At 45.7% G+C, this 19,936-nt stretch overlaps 1 protein-coding gene across 4 annotated transcripts in view; it reads left to right on the top strand.

Moving 5' to 3' along the window:
- MAP3K8 (mitogen-activated protein kinase kinase kinase 8) overlaps positions 1-11,754 on the top strand; it is a 28,158-nt gene extending 16,404 nt beyond the window's left edge. For all 4 annotated transcript variants that reach the window (XM_032622504.1, XM_032622506.1, XM_032622503.1 and 1 more), the window contains 5 exons: positions 2,723-2,984; positions 4,483-4,589; positions 8,329-8,481; positions 9,116-9,362; positions 10,663-11,754. In XM_032622504.1, coding sequence (XP_032478395.1) covers positions 2,723-2,984; positions 4,483-4,589; positions 8,329-8,481; positions 9,116-9,362; positions 10,663-10,793 — 900 coding nt within the window. In that variant the 3' untranslated portion in view covers positions 10,794-11,754. The remainder of the gene's footprint in view (positions 1-2,722; positions 2,985-4,482; positions 4,590-8,328; positions 8,482-9,115; positions 9,363-10,662) is intronic.
- The last annotated feature ends 8,182 nt before the right edge of the window (positions 11,755-19,936 follow it).

Below are 19,936 nucleotides of genomic sequence, written 5' to 3'. Positions count from 1 at the left end.
GAGCACAGGCTCCGGACGCGCAGGTTCAGCAGTTGTGGCTCACGGGCCTAGTTGCTCCGCGGCATGTGGGATCCTCCCAGACCAGGGCTCGAACCCGTGTCCCCTGCATCGGCAGGCAGATTCTCAACAGCTGCGCCACCAGGGAAGCCCCGCATCTCTTCTTATTGAGCAGTCACTGCTGAGGTGCCCCACTTTGGAAAACCGTTTGGCATGACCTAGCAAAGTGAACGCGCACACGCCCTGTGACCCAGCAATTCCACTCCTGCAGGTGCTCGCCCAGCAGGCATGCACACGTGGTCACCAGAGCCACGCGCTAGAGTGCTCATAGCAGCAGTATTTGTAATAGCCCCGAACTGGGAAGTTTCCAAGTGCTGAAATACGGTGTATTTACATACTGGGATGCTGTCCAGTGAAGAGAAGAAATGATTTACAACTTCCTATTGACGATGATAGATCTACATTAGGTTAAGCCAGAGCAGCTGGACACAAAATAGGATCTACTGTATGAGATTCCTCTTACACAAGGGCCAAAAAAAGCTAAACAAACCCATGCTGTTGGAAGTCCCGTGAGTGGCTGCCCATGAAGAGCAGGGACAGGCAGGGGGCAGCAGGGGGCTTCAGGGCGCTGGTGGGCTTCTGTTTCCTGATCTACATAGTGGTTACACGCGTGTGTTCAGTTGAAAATTTATTGAGTTTGATACTTAACCAGTTTTGCACTTTTGTGTGTATGTCTGTTCTACTTTAAAGTTTTTTTTTTTTTGCGGTATGCGGGCCTCTCACTGTTGTGGCCTCTCCCGTTGCGGGGCACAGGCTCCGGACGCGCAGGTCCAGCGGCCATGGCTCACGGGCCCAGCCGCTCCGCGGCATGTGGGATCTTCCCGGTCCGGGGCACGAACCCGCGTCCCCTGCATCGGCAGGCGGACTCTCAACCACTGCGCCACCAGGGAAGCCCCTGTTTTTTTTTTTAAAGTGCAATAAAACAAACTCACTGGGCTTCCCTGGTGGCGCAGTGGTTGAGAGTCCGCCTGCCGATGCAGGGGACACGGGTTCGTGCCCCGATCCGGGAGGATCCCACATGCCGCGGAGCGGCTGGGCCCGTGAGCCATGGCCGCTGAGCCTGCGCGTCCAGAGCCTGTGCCCCGCAACAGGAGAGGCCACGGCAGTGGGAGGCCCACGTACCGCAAAAAACAAACAAACAAACTCACTTTTGATTTAACGAAAATAAAACATAAAATAATTACTGAATATCATCTCAGTCTCTCTTATTGTCATGTGGGCCTTGTTTGTTCCCCCTTAAAGGGTGGCCAGAGTAGCTGTTATTAAAAGGAAGAGGGCTTCTCTGGTGGCGCAGTGGTTGAGAGTCCGCCTGCTGATGCAGGGGACATGGGTTCACGCCCAGCTCTGGGAAGATCCCACATGCCGCGGAGTGGCTGGCCCCGTGAGCCATGGCCGCTGAGCCTGCGCATCCAGAGCCTGTGCTCCGCAACGGGCAAGGCCGCAACAGTGAGAGGTCCGCGTACTGCAAAAAAAAAAAGGAAGAAAAGGAGGTGATATAGTAAGTTACCTGAAGGTTGCATTTAGGAGATACGTCCAAGTTAAAAAAAAAAAAATCTGGAGACATTATTTATAGCTCTTAGAACCAAAGTGTTCTGTTTTTCAGTTTCATCTCAAAAGGCGTGGGAAATAGGTTTGTGGGTTTGTTTTCCTTGCAGTCCTGATATTTAATATTGAAGCCATATTTTTTCTTAAAAAACAGAAACATAAAAAAAAAAAAAAAGAAACATATAAGATGATTAACAACCCCAAACAGGTCCAAAAGGATGCAGGCTAAAGAATGAGATCCCTTTCCTTAAAGTAACTACTGTTAACGGGTTCTTACATGTCCTTCCAGAGAATTTCTATGGACATGTGCATGCATGGCTGAACAGTTTATTACAAGTGGGAATGTAATATATGTACTCCTGCATCTTGATCGTTTTCAGTCTATCAGTGCATTTTGGAGACATTCCATATCTCTCTGCACTGAAAGAGCTACTTCTTTCTTTATTAATGACTTCCGATTTTCTGTAGAGTAGATGGCCAGTGCTTTTTTTTTTTTTTTTTTTGCGGTACGCGGGCCTCTCACTGTTGTGGCCTCTCCCGTTGCGGAGCACAGGCTCCGGACGCGCAGGCTCAGCGGCCATGGCTCACGGGCGCAGCCGCTCCGCGGCACGTGGGATCTTCCCAGACCGGGGCACGAACCCGTGTCCCCTGCATCGGCAGGCGGACTCTCAACCACTGCGCCACCAGGGAAACCCCGGCCAGTGCTTATTTAAATGCATTGTTAGAATACAAACTGAGAGACCAGAGGCATTATATTATTTCATGACAAGGAATATTGAAAATATGGCCTAAAATCTAGGTGCCATAGAAATTACATGTATAATAGATGGGAAATTACCTCCTTTGTTTCAGTCATCATGAAAAATTCTTCGGTTGGGTATCTATACTCTAAATGAAAGCAGTATTTCATTATTTTGTTTTTTCTTTTTACCTTAAGCGGACATGAATGTAAAGGTATATCTCAAGTAAACATTATCGTAACTCAGGAGTAAACTTCTCAACACGTCCGAGTATCCTTGAGGGCATTTACTTGCCTTCTGGTTTGTGAGTTGACCTATGCTGTGTATTCTTTTCCTTATCCTGGGGTTGTTTAGAATCTTCCTTGTGTTTTGTGTTCTAGATCCCAGTAGACCAATTTAAGCCATCTGACGTGGAAATCCAGGCTTGCTTCCGGCACGAGAACATCGCTGAGTTATACGGCGCGGTTCTATGGGGCGAAACCGTCCATCTCTTTATGGAAGCAGGCGAGGGAGGGTCTGTCCTGGAGAAACTGGAGAGCTGTGGACCCATGAGAGAATTTGAGATTATTTGGGTGACAAAGCATGTTCTCAAGGGACTTGATTTTCTGCACTCGAAGAAAGTGATTCACCATGACATTAAACGTGAGTTCTCCTTGGACGTGTCCCTTTTTGGCTTAAAAAGGACTAGATAGACCTTAGGCACCTGACTCCTCCTTCAATCTGAAGGTCCTCGGTGGCAGGGAAGACACCCCTCCTCCGCTTTCTCCCTGGGTTCCTGAGATACATTTTAGAGTCCAGTGGGGTCACGAGAGCTTTCAAAGTCATAAGGAAGGATGATTTTCCAATTGTTGTGGAAGAGATTATAGCCACATATCATTAACGACTGCCTTGTTACTAGGCTTTAAAAATGGTAACCTACTTAAAAACACAGTCAACGTTTTTGAAAAACAAATTGCTTTTTAATTTTGAATACAAATTTGGCAATAGTCCATTAAAGAAGCTTTCACTGACTGCTTTCTAGGAATAAAGAGATTGTGGGGAAATACACAAGAGAGACCTGCTGTGAACCCCTAATATCTAAGGGTAAATTGGACTGGCAAAACTTGTCCTGACAGAAATTGGGTATTTCACTTTTTTGTTTCAGAAAGTGGCTTGATAATGCTATGCTTATGTCTTAGAATTTGAAACTCAATATATAAAATATAAAAAATATTTTTTCCAGCTTTACTGAGAAACAATTGACACATAACATTGTGTGAGTTTAAGGTGTACAAGGGAATGATTTGATATGTGTATATATCGCAAACTTATCACCACAATAGGGTTAGTTAACATCCATCCATCTCACGTATTTATAATTTTTTTGTGTGGTGGGAACTTTTAAAATCTATTCTCCTAGCAACTCTCCAATACGCCATTCAGTATTATGGACTATAGTCACCATGCTGTACGTCACAGCCCCAGAACTTTTTCATCTTATTATTGGAAGATGAAATAATATTCATCTTATTATTATTTTTCATCTTATTATTTGTAACCTTTGACCACCTTCCCGAATTCCCCCCACCTGAACCCGAGGCAACCACTCTGTTCTCTGTTTCTATGTCTGTCTGTTTTTTTCTTTTTTAGATTCCACGTATGTTAGATCATATACGGTATTTGTCTTTTCCTGTCTGACTTATTTCATTTCGCATAATGCCGTCAAGGTTCATCCATATTGTCACAAATAGCAGAGTTTCCTTCTTTTTTTATGGCTGAATAATATTCCATTCTATATACCACACAATTTATATGTATATATTATGTATCACAAAAATTTATATATATACACAAATCTTTATCCATTCATCCATCAATGGACACTTCGGTTGTTTCCGTATCTTGGCTGTTGTATCTTGAGGATTATTAATGGCTACAATCATTTATATCCACCTTGGCTGAATTCTTGACAAATCTGAAGTGATTTTTACCTAAACTCTCACCCAGATTCATCCTTCTCTTTTGAACATAATAAGCCCACTTTAGTAGGGGAAGCATTTCAATCTATCTTTATATGGAACTCGTTGTTTTAAATAATGTTTTCATTTTATTTAGGGATAGATACACCATTTTTTAACTGAAAAATTTCCTCTCTTTATAGCTAGCAACATTGTTTTCATGTCCACAAAAGCTGTTTTGGTGGATTTTGGTCTAAGTGTCCAAATGACTGAAGAGATCTATTTTCCTAAGGAGCTGCGAGGAACAGAGGTAATTATGTTCACACCAGAATGGGCAATACCTTACTAAGAGTAAAAATAAGATGTGCTAGCATTACCGCAGAAAGGACAAAGAAGGGGAAGAAAACCATTACATTAAATCATTGTTATCATTGGACCGTGTTTAATGAGCATTTACTCCGTGCCATAAACTCTTTAGCCCTTGAAATAAATTATACTGTTTAATCCTCACAATACTATTATTATAGGCAAATACTATTATTCCCATTTTAAAATAAGAAAATAAGCTTGAAGAGGTTAAAATAAAGTGCCCCAAGTTACTCAGCTACTGATAGATCAGGGCCTCGAAATCTAGTTCTTTCTGAGTCTAAAGTCTAAGGTGTAACGGCTATGTAAGTTTTTGATATAACTAATATATGTGGTTTTAGCATAACTAATATTACTGTTTTGGTCCAGTTACAGCCATAATTGTCATGGTCCTTAAGAACATTTACTGAGAACTGACAGCATTTCAGGCCTCTCTTGAATCCTGGAAATCTTAAAAGAAGTCTCATTTACTGGAGCACAAATGAATCTTATTTGAAGATATAAACTTGCTATACTATTTAACTCGTTTGTGAAGCAGGAACAACAAAAACAAAACTTTCCGGAATCTAAATGGGATTCAGAGAAATGCGTTCCCGGGCTGTCAAATAATATATTTACTGCTCACCTTATTAGGCTGAGCAGTTGACCTGTGTAGTGAGTGTCTATCCGGCACCTGCTGTGTGAAGACTGCTGTAGGTGCCAGGGATGGAGCACAGGGCAAAGCCAATAAGGAAGGAGGGAGGACCCATTTAAAATTTACCTGAATTATTAACGTTTAACCGTTTAGTTCACGGTTGGTTATGATGGGTATGGGGTTGGATGCATCTGGGAAGGTACATGGGTGTAGAATCTGCCTTCCTGACCCATCTCCGTGACTGTGAGATGATAAACTATCAGAGGGTGAACTGTCAGAGCCTCCCAGCCCCATGCCCTTCTAGCTGTTGAAAGTGCCCTGAGGAAATGGAGAGGGGGCAGTTGCCTGGACGTTTGCCCCAAGATTATCAGGTCAGTCCTGGTGTCAATCAGACGATAACCTTTAGTTTAGCTAGTGAATGCATTGCACTGAACTCATGGCAGTGCTAAAAAAAATTGTCTGCCTTTCAAACCAAGATTCTGTAAGCCTTTTCTTAACTCTCTGAAAGCAAAGACTCCCCCCGGGCAGCAGAAAAGATCTTTGTTTTTGCTGTTATCACTGAACTTATTCTGGAAAATACTTGGGAGAGGATTCTAGAGAGCTGTCTTCAAGCAGAATAATGTTCAGAAGAAAACATTATTTATTTATTATTATTTTAAAGAATGTTTTAATCACCAGATCTTAGGAAAACTTTCCCAAAGCACAAAATCTAATAAGACAACACTTATGACATGTTTTTTTTTCGGAAAATACTTCAGCATGTTTGGCAGTCGTCAGACATTCAGATATGTGACACTCTACCCTTTTTCCTGGAGCCGTTTGAGAAACAAGCTATTTATGGTATTAAAGATGGAAAATACCTTTCTCTTCCCGGCAGGGTGATCAAATTGAACATTTTGCAATAGCCAGGGAAAGACATCTTCTTTCTGGGATTATCTAGCAGAAAGAGAGTTTGTGCTCGGGTATGAGATAGGAGCACAGCGTCTGTTCCTGGATAGTATTTGGATTGAGGTATTTTCACCAAATGTAAATTGCTTTCCATGACGGGATAAACTGGCCTTGGTGTTCCTAGTTATAAACTATTCTGATAACTCGTGTTTGTTCACCCTCTGTATGGCACTCACGATCGAAGTGTGACGGTGAGAGCGACGGTGAGTGCGACGGTGCGTGTGACGGTGAGAGTGACGGTGCGTGTGACGGTGAGCGTGATGAATTGGGAAGGAAAGCTCTCGGCAACCTTCTTATGACTCCTCATCCTTAGAGAGCAAGAAGGTATAATTAGTCAAGGTCAACCGTGCAGATTCGCTTCCCCTTAGAACTTGATCACTTTGCTGCAGGTGATTTCTGATCCCCCCAGCAGAGCTCCTTCAAATTCGGGACATGATCTTATGACCATGTATTGTTGATACAATTACAGGGTTCATCTGTCCTGTCTTGAAGCTGTTGTTTTTGGATTCCCTGCTACAGAGAAGGAAGGAAAAATCAACGTGAATAGCTAATTAGAATTCCTTTGATTGCATGCTTCCTTTTGTAAAGTTCTTATGTAAGGTCACTCGTCATCCTCACGTGCCCGGACACACACACACACACACAGTGTCTCTTTCCCTTTGTAATAAATGTAATAAATATCAGAGGTGAAGGCCTTGACCCCTGACCTCTAGGCTCCTTTGCTCCAGTGCCCACACCCTCGGGCGCACAAGCCCTGAAAGGAAGTGCCCTTGACCCCCACGCCCTGCTGCTCTGGTGGCTTGAGGACCCAGGAATGTGAGCCGTGGGCCTCTGCGGGGTGATGGGGAACTGCCCGAGGCGCCGCAGCCAGGCCTCCTTGTGGGTGGGATGCTGCCACCCCCGATGTGCCATCGCACAGTCCCTCCAGGGCCCTGAGCCCATCGCTGTCCTTGGTGATGCCCGCAGTAACGCTTTGCCTAATCCTTGCTTAGGGGAGCGGGCAAGGGTGGAGCAGGGTGGGCACTGCTGTTGGCAGCTGTCCTGACCACTGTGCATGGCGCTAAATCTTGTGATTGTATTTGGTAAGAAAGCCCTTCAGAGAGAGAGAGAGAGAGAGAGAGAGAGAGAATCAGCGAGGGAACCAAAGCCAGCCAGCCTGCAATTGTGTTGTAGCAAGTACTTGAGGCAAGTTAGGAGGGGGAAACTGGGCAATTTCCCCAGGTTTTGTAAGCCAGGTCTTTATTTATTTACTCTGAAATGTATTCTGGGAACACTCACCCGTGTTTCCATATTCAGATGACAGGCAGCATCAAAACTTCTTAAAGCTAAATACTGACAGTGAGGGTAGTAACTGCTCTCAGCTTGTGTCCGCCGTAAAGACATGGGTCCCCAGGGTTTGCTCTTTTTTACGTTTAGAAACAAACGCTGCTTAGAGAAACTATTTCTAAAACTAGCCCTCCTTTTCCAGCATCGGCTCATAAAACCAGACAGAACTTACGCAATGTGAATGTGGCATGCCTTTAATATTTAGTCACTGGGCTCCCTGGTATGTAGAAATAAGAAGTGGGTCATAGAATTGACCAATTAGGATCACTTTCCCATTATTACACTTTAAATTCTTCTCTTCCGCGTAGTCGGTGTTGGTACCATGGAGACTTCTGCTCCCTTTGATGCTGTAGATGATTAATGGTTTGGCATTTTAATGACAAACATGAAATGAGGACATGTATTTCAGTGTCATTTAAATATGAAAGGAATTGGTGTTTTAATAGAAACAGGAAGCGTTGGCCTGCGCTTTGGAGAACTTGGATGAGGGGGACTCCCAGGTGGGTTCTCGGCTGCGGGTCCTTTGCCGCCTGGTCTGCCTTGTGTTCAGTCTGTGCGAAGAGGTGTTCTGAGGCTGCAGGGGCCCCTCGGCCAAGGCTGCCTGGGTCCCCAAGGGTCTGTGCTTCTCCTTCACTGAAGGGAACACAGCAATGCCAGGCCCTTCTGAGGGGATGAAGTGTGCGGTGAATATGGTGAAGCTTCCTGAACTGGATTAGGGAAGTGGTACCTAGACAGGTGAGGGGAGTCAGACTGAACTGTCCTGCTTCTCTTTCAGATTTACATGAGCCCGGAGGTGATCCTGTGCAGGGGCCATTCGACCAAAGCAGATATCTACAGCCTGGGGGCTACACTCATCCACATGCAGACGGGCACCCCGCCCTGGGTGAAGCGCTACCCACGCTCCGCCTACCCCTCCTACCTGTACATAGTAAGCAGGGGCAGCGGGCATCCCACCTGCTCAGCAGAGCTGCTCGGATAACACGCCTGAGTGGGATGGTGGTGAACTATGACCCATGGCGGGGAGCTGAAAGTCCTCCTACGTGGAGCGATGACCCGTTCCCGCAACGAAGGCATCCCTGTATGAGTGGGAACCTACCCCAATGTACATGAGCAGGAATGATAGCTATGCTGTTATACAAGATGCCACTGAAGAGCATCAGAGTAGCATACGTCACTGCGCCAAGGAAGTCGTATGTGTTCTTTGAACACGTTCCAAAATAAGATGTTAGATTACAGATCCCCACAGCAGCCTGGAGCGCAGTGAAACACGCAGGCCCCCTTTGACAGTGGAGAGGTTGAGAAGTAGACCCTTCCCTGTTACTGCGCAGGGACCTTCGGCCACTGCTCTGCTGGAAAGCTGTTCATTCAAACCTCACGTGTATCTTTGACCGCATTCAACCAAAAAATGGGTTTCACTCAGTTTCCTTAGGAAATGTTCCTGAAGGGTATGAACTGTATTTGCTTTGAAACAAAAGACTGCCCGGGTCTTGTAACTAAAGCACTTGTGCTGTCGAGGGTCTATTTTCATACCACTGACGCTAAGAGAGCTGGTTTGTTCATAGATCCACAAGCAAGCGCCTCCGTTGGAAGATATTGCTGAAAACTGCAGTCCTGGCATGAGAGAGCTGATTGAGGCCGCTCTGGAGAGGAACCCCAATCACCGCCCCAGGGCGGCAGACCTGCTGAAACATGACGCCCTGAACCCCCCTAGGGAGGATCAGCCCCGCTGTCAGAGCCTGGACTCTGCCCTCTTGGAGCAGAAGCGGCTGCTGAACCGCAAGGAGTTGGAGCTTCCTGAGAACATCGCCGGTATGGATGCCCTGCAGTGTGCAGCGCCCTTGCTTCCCTTCTTTTTCTGTCTGTGTCCAACTTCTAATAATTAGAGCTCATGAAAGCACTTGGGAAAAAAATGGAATTAGCAGATGCAAACTGGTATCTATAGGATGGATAAACAGCGAGGTCCTACTGTAGAGCACAGGGAACTATAGTCAATATCCTGTGATAAAACCAGAATGGAAAAGAATATGAAAAAGAATATCTATGTGTATAACTGAGTCACTTTGCCGTACAGCAGAAATGAACACAACATTGTCAATCAACTAGACTTCAATAAAATTTAAAAAAATTGAAGTGACTTCCTGCATGCCATAAGTTGTTGGAGAAATTTCAGCAAGAATGTTAGCTAAAGCATATACAAAAAAAAAAAAAAAAAAAAAATTGGCTGGGAATTCCCTGGTGGTCCAGTGGTTAAGACTCTGTGCTTCCATTGCAGGGGGCACGGGTTCTCTCCCTGGTCAGGGAACTAAGATATCACCTGTCGCGGGGCACGGCCAAAAAGAAAAAAAATCACAATTAGGAAAAAAATTGGCTAATTTATCAGCAAAGTCTAACTGGTTTCCAGGCAAATGGAGATAATGCAGTCTTTGAGACTTGCTCTGCCTTGCTTTTTTGCAGCAGAGAATAGCATTTGCTTTTAAAAACAGATCAAGCATGACAGTTTTGCTGTTAGCAAAGAGCCGGGTTCTTTTTAATGCAATTATGGTAAACCACGTCAGCGCTTGTTTGGAAACATCACGGTGTTGATAAAATATTGAGTTTGAAGGCAACTTGCATTTCTGCTTCCTCTGCTCAAAATCTCTCCGCCAGCTGTGAAGCTTTCCCATTTAGGAAAGACAATACGCATTCCAGGAGCATTGAATATGCACAGAGAGGGGTTTCCGTTTTTCTTATGAAAATCTGTGACATTCTCAATCTATTTGGGTCCTAACCCAGATGTCAAGCCTGGAAATCTTGTTTGCATTTCTCGGCTTCTTGTCTGACTTCTCTGCATTTAAAAAGAATCATCTGGGATGTTGGACGATGGGCCAGGATTTCTAGCTGATTTCTCGTGGTCGTTGACTCTTTTTTGAATTCTTTTGTCTGTGTCGTATCACACAAACTAGCCAATAGCGTTCAACTCTGTAGCTCCTTAATAAAACCGGGGTTTGAATGCTGTTCCATTAGGGCCCAAGTTTGCTGTTGTTTTTGTTTTTTTGCTGAAGAACCAGGCATTTATCATTGGACATTCCCCTGGTCATTTATTTTATTTTTTCGATGTTTCCCTTTTCAGACTCTTCATGCACAGGGAGCACTGAGGAATCGGAGATGCTGAAGAGGCAGCGTTCTCTCTACATAGACCTTGGGGCCCTGGCTGGCTATTTCAACCTTGTCCGGGGTCCACCAACACTAGAATACGGCTGACGGATGGCGGCATTTGCCCTAAATTAGGACTCAGCATTTACTGGTCTCTGGGAAGCTGATTCTGCTGACTCCACACAGGGGCTCTGTCAAGTGAATTGTGCGTTTATCGGCTGGGCTCCCACGACTCGTGAACGTGACTCCACGTGGCTCCTGTGTGTTGATCTGTGAAGCTGCCCGGGGCCCCATCAGGCTGGAAGGTTCTCATTTCTCAGGTGGTACGTCTGACTCAAAGGAAGCTGAGAGTTCACAGAAAGATCATTTCCAGTGGCTGATTCCACTCACTGTGCACTTTGCTCCAAATTTTAAAAATACCAATCACAAGGATAATATATTAGCCTCAAATTACTATTCTCGGCTCTAATTTAAGTATGGGAAGTTCATTTAACTCAGAAGAGTTTGGTGTATATTAGTGTGTATTCTATGATAACTCTTTGTGAGTCTTTGTCAGTAAACTCCAATATAAATGAAAATATTGTAGCAATAAGCTGGACTAGTGTCTTAAAAATGGCTGATGAATTAGGAGCCATCTGACGGCAGGCCACCAGAGATGGGTTCTGTTATGTTCCTATGGAAACATTTTGTACTGTACATGCTATGCTTCAAACATTTAAAACGTGATGTTTTGAATGTGGATAAAACTGTGTTAAACCACATAATGTCTGTACATCCCAAAGGATGAGACTGTGACCTTTAAGAAAGATGGAACCATTTATAAATTCTTAATGATGCGACTTTTATAACTCTTATTTCTCTATTTTCTTTAAAGCATTTGTATATTAAAATAGCATACTGTGTATGTTTTATATCAAATGCCTCCGTGAATCTTTCTTATTATATATATATTTTTAACACTGTAAAGTATGTGAGTATTCCTACTTCAAAGTATGTTTTTACATCATGCAAATAAAAATGACACTTTTATCCAACGTGACTAGTCAAATCAAGTGAATAAATTCAGTATTTTGCCTGAAGTCTTGTAAAGAGTGTGATTCCCAACTGGCACGGGAATGGGTTGTAGGTGTTGGAATGGAACTCGGAGGAGATGGAGTATCACGGAGAGGCAAAAAATACCCGAGAGCTTTGAAAGTTGTGTGTGTGCTCCTCTTGCTGCTGTAGGAAGCCACTGCTGTCATCGTCTGGATTGTGGTTTATCCCTTTGGTACGCTGTGGTAGGAAAATAATTCTTGGCCGCCTGTTCAGGCGAAGTGTGATTCTGTTTTGCATCTCGTTTTTACATATTTATGCTACCTCTGAATATCTGCTTGCATTCTCCGTGCCGTTTATCATCGAGTGAATAACCAACCTGCCTTTGTAGAAGGTAGATTTCAACCACATCTACCAAACTCTAATCAACACTGTTGAATGGGAGTTTGGTCCATCATTCACGGAATGAATAGTATTAAACACTCGTCTCCGTGTCACATAAACACGCCCTCCCTGTGATTCTCAACAGCACACCCGTGAAAGAGGCATTGTTACCTCTGTTTGTTTTCAGAGGAAGAAACTGAAGCAGAGGGAGGTTAGGCCGAGATCACAAAGCAAGGCAAGAGGCAGCTGGTGTTCGCACCCAGGCCCCTCTGGCTGGCATGCTTAATCTCCTCCTCACGCTGTCCTTAGGATGGTGACAGACCAACACAAGTGATAGAACATCCACGGCAGAGAAAGCACAGTGTCCCCAAGATTCAGGTCTCCAAATAAGGACAGAGGTGGAATTACCATGAAGCTAATGTAGCTTCAGCCTCAGGGCTCCTCCCTTGCTTGGGCCCCTCCGTGGCCCTGGGTCTGCTTTCATACTCTCCCAGACCAGGCCCAACAAACCTGGATCTGCACTAGTGTACAAGTGTCAGGGTGCACAGTTCTGATGATTTTCGTAAAAAGAACCTAAAGAGCCCATGTGATTTGAGTTCCAGTGCAATTCCACTCGGGGAAGAACACTCCTCTTAAATGAACTAGAGCTCTCGTGGAAAGATCTGGGGCTGTTTGTTTGCCAAGAGGTGATCAGGGCTGGAGCGGCTGAGAAGGAGGACAGCCAGGGGAGTTCAGGGCTGGGACCTGTGCCCCACCGACTCGCAGAGCGGTCAACCCGGGAAGCCACAGGTGCAGCGAGATGGGTCACCAGACAGAGCATCAGCTTAAGAGAAGCGAGGAGGCCCCGAGAGGGTTCGAGGGAATCCACTGCTCACCTCCTCCTGAGAAGGTGAGCAGTGGGGCTGTCAGGCTGCGCGTAGCGAGGACAGAATGATCGCATCCTGAGACCAACACCTGCCCACCCAGGTACTTCCTGCTTCAGGCACCAAGGCTTCTGACTGTGCGGGTGCGTGGTAATGCGTTACGGAAGATGGATGGGACCTTTCCAGCTTGGGCCTTGGAGATGGTCTTGTGTAAACCTCTCTGAGACGGCCTGTATGTAGACGTGCTCACTGGGGGTCACACAGGCAACGCTGGAGCCGGGTCTTCTCATACAATGCCCCTTGTGTTTGCCTTGAGGTCTGAAACAGATCATGAAGACTGCCTACCCGGAATGAGCTGGACCTAATGGGGGTTTGCACAGCCTCGGAGAGATGGCTCCCAGCCGGGGCGGGGGGGGGGTCAACCGGTGCATCTACACTCCTGGTGATGTTTCCACTGGACGTGTGCTGTGTCACGACCCAGTAGGACCTGTAAGCAGTGGGGTGATTTCTATCAGCCCCCGAGTTCCTCCACTATCTGAAAGACCAAAGCCAATCGATCTTGCCCTGATAGCAAATTTCTGTGGTGTAACTCAATAGAAAACAATGTTTTCTAGACAGCCTTGGGGATTTTTTAGTAGGTCCGCAATGTGATTGGAAGTAAAGATTGGCCAACCCCTGGGGGCAGCCAGGAAGGAATGCGCTGCCCAGGGGGTGAGCAGTTGAGTTGAAGCCTTAAGGGGACCTTCTCTGGGCAAAGAACTGGGCTGGCCCCTGCAGGGGACACAAGTAGCAGAGGGTCACAGCCCCCTCACACATCCAGTCCCTGCTGAAAGGAAGCACACCCCATTTTGGAATTGTTAGAAAATTCTTTGCTGTGATATATTACTTGCTGTTTCCAAAAATACTTTTTTGGCCAAGCATTTATCTGCAGTTTTACCTCTTTGCCTGTGAGCTAGATTTTCAGATGTCAATTTAGTCTCAAATGACAAGAAAATGATAATCGCAGTAACATGGTTTCAGAACTTCACTCTGAGCCAGAGAGAGGAGAAATGCAAAGTAGCTGCGCGCAAAGCACTTTTGTCCCAATCTCACGCATCCTCGCTGGGATTTTTGCTTGGCTCTCTGCGGGGTAGGCATTCAGGTGACAGTGTCAGAGGGAGGGGGCATCGTGCAATCATGGGCCCTGGAATAGCAGCTGTCCCCCAACCTCTACAGCTGGAGCTGGGCTCCTCCCTCGGTAAGGACCACAATTTCTCCCCATTTTACCTATATTTCACCTAGATACGGGAAGTCTGTTTTGTCTCACTCCGAAATTGAAGTGACAGATGACCACTTCAAGCGATCACACATGAGGACAGAGCGTGTGCTTCATTTATGATCAGTGCTGGGGGAAGTTCTGAGTACTTAACCTTCAGACATCTGTTTCATCAGAAATTATGGAGATAGAAGTGATAAAACCTGGCTTATCTGGGTGCCCAGAGCGTCAAAGCTGATTTCATGAGATCCTGTTAATTCTGGTGACCGTACAAGGGAAGTGAACTGAAAATACAAGCAGTGAGGAATCAGCTAGAAAACAGAATAGTCTCTCATTACAGCCCTCCGTCCATGCAGAGGTGCCCTGAGTTGACCTGGTAATTCTATCATCCTAGGAATAACACTAAAGATTAAAAGAGATAGGGAATCACTCTACAAATGTTTGCTACTCTTATTATTTCCTTTAATAGATTCATGCTAATTTTTCTCTCTTTGAAGCTTCACGTACTTCCGGTCTCTCTTTCCCACGTGGATGTAGAATTCCAGAGAGCAGGAATTGCCTTGCGTTTCATCGGAACATATCTCTGTAGCGGTCCATTGATAAACTGCAATAGACTCGATACTTCTGAGCCTGACTAACATTCTTCCAAGGCATCAGGGGGATGAAAAGGAAGAAGAAAACTCTCAGGAGCAAGAGAGTTAGTGCACACCAGGGGTGGAGCTGATTTCTAGTTCAACACTGCTTCTCACCAAAGCACGTGTGTGGACTCCAGGGGCCGTGAGCCCACGGGCAGTGAGGATAATGGAGAAGTTACAGGATGACAAGAGTTGGTGCCCACAAGGTCTTTGCCAACTCTGGGACTCAGCAGAGCCTCCCCGCTCTCTGCCTGGGTATTTCTTCTGCTTGGAAATTCAGGTCTTGCCAAAGCTTTGCCCAATAGAAGCGAAGGCTGGCTGGGGACTCGGGGGTCCAGGAAACGCCCTGGACCTCTCACAACTTCTGGGTGTGGATTTATTTGTGAGTCCTCTCCAGGGCCAGCGAGCAAGAAAGTGCCGATTGCTTCTATCTTAATTAGGTTACAGAGGAAAGAGAGAAAGAGAACATGGTAATTAATTCAGGGTTCCTCACTGAAACCCAAAGTTCCTTTTGTCGCCTGGCCAGCAGGCAAGAATGAACAGAAAGATTTGGTAAATACCTTCCTCATTCTCCTCTGCAGCCCCACCCAGTCCCCCGCCCGCTGTCCAGAAGCAGTCGCTGCTCCCAAAGGTATTCTGCACATATACACATGTGTGTGATTATCCAACGCCCTTCCTTGGAAAACAAAACAACAAAATACATACACAGCAGCATGATGTGTGCATAGTTTTACGTCTCGTCTTTTGACAGAATATTTCCCAGCGATGACAGAAGGAAGTGTTTTAATAAGAGCAATCATATTTTAACACGTGTCTTGCATTTGTCTTAGACAAAGCCTTTCCCCAGCTGTTTCTGCCAGGAGGCGGGAGGCTCCAGACGGGCGCCCCTGCTTTTCTTTCCTCTAGAAATGGAGGGCTGGAGCCAGAGGGCCTCTCGGTTTGCTCCCAGCCGTTGGCATCTTTAAGATTCATTGTACGTTGGACAGGCCAAGTTTACCAAGCCACCGAAGGTCCGAATTAAACTGTTCTCAGGACAGGGATGGGAACCAAAGCTTCTGACTTCTAACATCAGGGTCTCGCCCCCAGACCACGGTGGGGCTCTCGAGGACCTGGGAAATCCCAGAGCAGAAGCAAGACAGCACTTTACACTCCTGTTAGCTTTGGGGTGCACCGAGTGGATAGGACTGAACTGGACCCGTCAGGTTTCCCTTCTGTGGGTACCAAGAGGCTGGATCCTGTCTCCAGCTGAGGTCATGAGATGTGACCTATGAGAACAGGCTCTGGGAGGAAGGATGCAGGAAGGAGAGACTCTGTACATGGAGGAGCATCAAGGTGATACTAAAGGAGAAGAATTGATGGTGTTTGATACAGAAACAAGGTCATGAGCTTCTCATTAAAGTTAACAATGACAAAATATGTTGCTAGGTGCCCACTCTGTGCCCCAGAGCTGTGGAATGCAGTGCGGAGAGACGGTCCTATTCCAGTGAACGAACTCTATGGCATTCAAACTCCTTTTCATGCAAATTGTGTTGTAATTTTGATGTTGAATCAATTTCTAGTCAACAGTTCTGATGCAGGGGGTGGTTCTCCACATACCTGCAATTCTCAGGCACCAGCTGGCTGTCCTACAATTCAACACGATTCTGACACATTCTACGCAGAGCCGCTATCAGATCCCAAGGAGGAGGGCTCAGTCCTACAAGACTGCCCTCAGCCCCCACTCCAGATGCCAGTCCAGGTTGTCACCTGGGCTTCTCAGGTTCCCACGACCCCTCCTGGGGTTCGATTAATCGCTAGAGTGGCTCACAGAACTCAGAGAATCGCTTTCCTTACTAGATCCCCTGCTTATTACAAGGCATATTAAAGGAATTAACAGCCAGATGAAGAGATCCACAGGGCGAGGTCCTGAGCAGAGGAACTTCTATCCTTGTGGAGTTTGGGACCCCGCCTGGTGGCAACTGGAAGGGTCTGGTTGGAACCTGGAAGCTCTCTGAGGCCCTCCCTTTGGGTTTTAATGGAGGCTTCATTACACGGACACGATTGATTGAATCATTGGCCACTGGTGACTGGTTCAACCTCCAGCCCCTCTTCCCTCCCTGGAGGTTGGAGGGTGGTACAATCCGAGGGCAGTGAGAGTGAAAGAAGAGGGAGTGAGACGGAAAAGGATGGGAAGCAAGTCAGTGTATTACTGAGCTGGGCACAGCTTCAGGAAAAAGCACAGCTGTCCCGTCTCATTGATCTAGGTTTGCCCATGAGTGTTGGCTTCCCTGCACCACGGGGTTCGGTCTCCAGGCACCTTTGAGCAGTTGCTGGGAAACCAGTTTCCATGTGCCCCAGTTTGGCACTTCACTCAAATCCGTAAGTGAGGGAGGAACCAGAGCCTCCTGGGTCCCGTCAGGCCTGGGCGTCAGAGCTGCTGTGGTTCCCACCAGCGAGTGAGCAGTGGAGGCCATGTTGGCACGTGGCCCCCCGGCCCCTCCGCCTCCCTTGGTGGAGACCTGGCGGTAAGGTGTTGGCAGCTGTGGCAATGGCAGGGGGCTTGGTTAACCATGGGTAAGGACACAGGAGACTGGTGGGGTCACGTGACTCCGGGGAGGTGTGTGAATGGTTTTCCATACAGAGTTCCAAGGGAAAGAAGGCAGACATTCAAGAGACAGAGAACCTTCTAGAGTATGCTTTTCGAGAGATAAGGCAATCAGAAAAATGGATTCTGTTTCTTGGCTATTCCTCCCTTGTCTCTGCATCCCCACCCTTCCCTGATTAGCAACTGTTTGAATCTGCCCTTCAGAACTCAGGGAAGGTCATGGAGGCTGGAGTCTATCCCCTACAAAGGAGAAATGGGGGACAGAAAGGCTTCCATACCCAGGAGCCCCACAGGGTCCTACTTGGTTTCAGATGGGGCATTGGGAGCTGTCCTCCAGGGTTCGGGGGATGGCGGGGCATTGTCTACAGAGAACTCACGAACTATAATGAAATCAGCACAAGCCGCTGTGCTTTTGATCACTACTATGCCCTGATGGGTGATAAGATGCTCCTTCCTGAGAGATGATCTCTTGATCTAAAGTCTAAGCAATGGCCGTGGTGACTGTTGCCTTTTCAATACAGGTGTAAGCTAAAAGTTAGCACATTTTAATTACTTATCCTTTTTTTTGTTTTTCAAAAAATGAGTTACTTTTTAAACTGTGGTAAAATAAGCTACATAAAATATTCAACTTCCCATTTTAGCCACTTTGAAGTGTACAGTTAGGTGACACTAAGCACATTCACGTTGTTATGCAATCATCACCACCACCCACGCAGAAGCCTTTCCATCTGGCAAACCTGAACCTCCGTCCCCATTAAACACTAACTTCCTGTCCCCCTCCCCTCAGCCCCTGGTGACCACCCTTCTACTTTCGGTCTCTGAATTGACTGCTCTAAGTACCTCTAAGAGTGGAGTCATTACTTATTTAATAAACGTATGGTGCTGACTTTGGGAGCTAATTACAAAGTTATCCCCACGGAGAACTCAGCTCCATATACTTTTTTCAAGAGTAAGTTTCCAATGTGACATAACTGTGGACCGTCACTCAGTCATGGTGGGTGTCTGCAGCCCCTTGGTCTTTCGCATCCCCATGCTTAAACCGATTCAAAATAAACAATGACTGATAGCCCAGTGGTTTTAGAGAAGAAGAAACAGATTTGAGTCACTTCAATTCTGTCATTCTATGTGACCACTTGGAGTTCCTATTCGTGTTTAAAATTTGAAATAGTAAAAAAGAGCTAACCGTGAGGTACAATACTTTTGTTTCGTAAGTGTAAAATTTAGTTTACGTGTGAAATATTTTAAATTTGGAAAACATCTTTAAAATTGAAATTATTTTTTCTTTTTAAATTACTGATTGTTGTTTTAACACTAAAATACGGACCAAGAAAATAAAACTTTTTTGTGTGTGGCCAATACCAGTTGCATATGACTTGAAGAGTAAACTCATCAAGAAGGAAAATGAGTCTCTCACAATAATGATGGTCCCTACTCTACCGTTTAAAAGAAAGGAAAAAAGAATAAAACAGGCAGTTGATGTTAACAATATCATGATTTCATAAATGTCTACCGAGTACCAAAATTACAGAGAACATAGGTGGTTTATTAAAATTATTTCCTTCCAGTTTTATTGAGACGTAATTGATATACAGCACTGTGTAAGTTTAAGGTGCCATGCTGGGGCCCACACCAGCCAGCAACAGACCAGCAACATCCTCACTTGGCAGGGCCGGGCAGCCCACTGGACTGGGGGTCAGCCCCGCCTACCAGCACGCCCACAGTTGTCAGCCCCACCACGACAGAAGGGCCCCCGCAGAACACATAGCGGCACCCCTAGAGCGTGCAGCTCTGGTGATCAGAGACGAGTGTGCTGCGGGGTCCCACTGGAGTCTCCTACAGAAGGCCACAACTCCAAGATCAGAAGATGTAACCAACTTACCTGACGCGTACAGATAAAGAGTGTATCCCACATGAATATGCAAAGAAAATCCATCAAAACTCAGGCTGTCGTTGACAGAGTCGCAGGTGTTATGGCTGGAAAACAGAAACTGTGATTTATTATTCTGTTGCAGAATAAATGACAGAAACTATAATTTATTATTGTTTACTGCAACAGAAAAAAGTACAGTTTTTACCTCTTTCAAAAAACAAATTAATGCAATTAAGAATATTAATCATTTGACATTTTTGTTTTTGGACTGTAATATTTATTTCATTTTTAATATTTTCACTAGCATTGTGTTAGGTGTGCCACTGTGATAGAGTCATCTTTGCGAGTTGTACAGAAACGTCTTTTTTTATTGGGGTATTCAGGACATTGAATATCTTCTTAACTCTTGATCAAAATTTGAGATTCGACCTGGGAGCCGGGTCCCACTTTACCTCATCCGGATCCTTGTATAGCAGAGTGTGTATCACAAAGCCCACTCACAGTGGGTTCTTTAACAAACATGTTTTGAATAAATGAATGAATAAGTGAATGAAAGACTTCTATCTGGCAATCTGCTTCTGCACAAAGAAGCATGTGGGATTTTAATAAGACTTAGAAGAGATTTAAA

This window comes from Phocoena sinus, chromosome 2 (genome assembly GCF_008692025.1).
Source record: "Phocoena sinus isolate mPhoSin1 chromosome 2, mPhoSin1.pri, whole genome shotgun sequence".
NCBI lineage: Eukaryota > Metazoa > Chordata > Mammalia > Artiodactyla > Phocoenidae > Phocoena > Phocoena sinus.
This window is presented reverse-complemented; position numbering and strand designations above follow the sequence as displayed.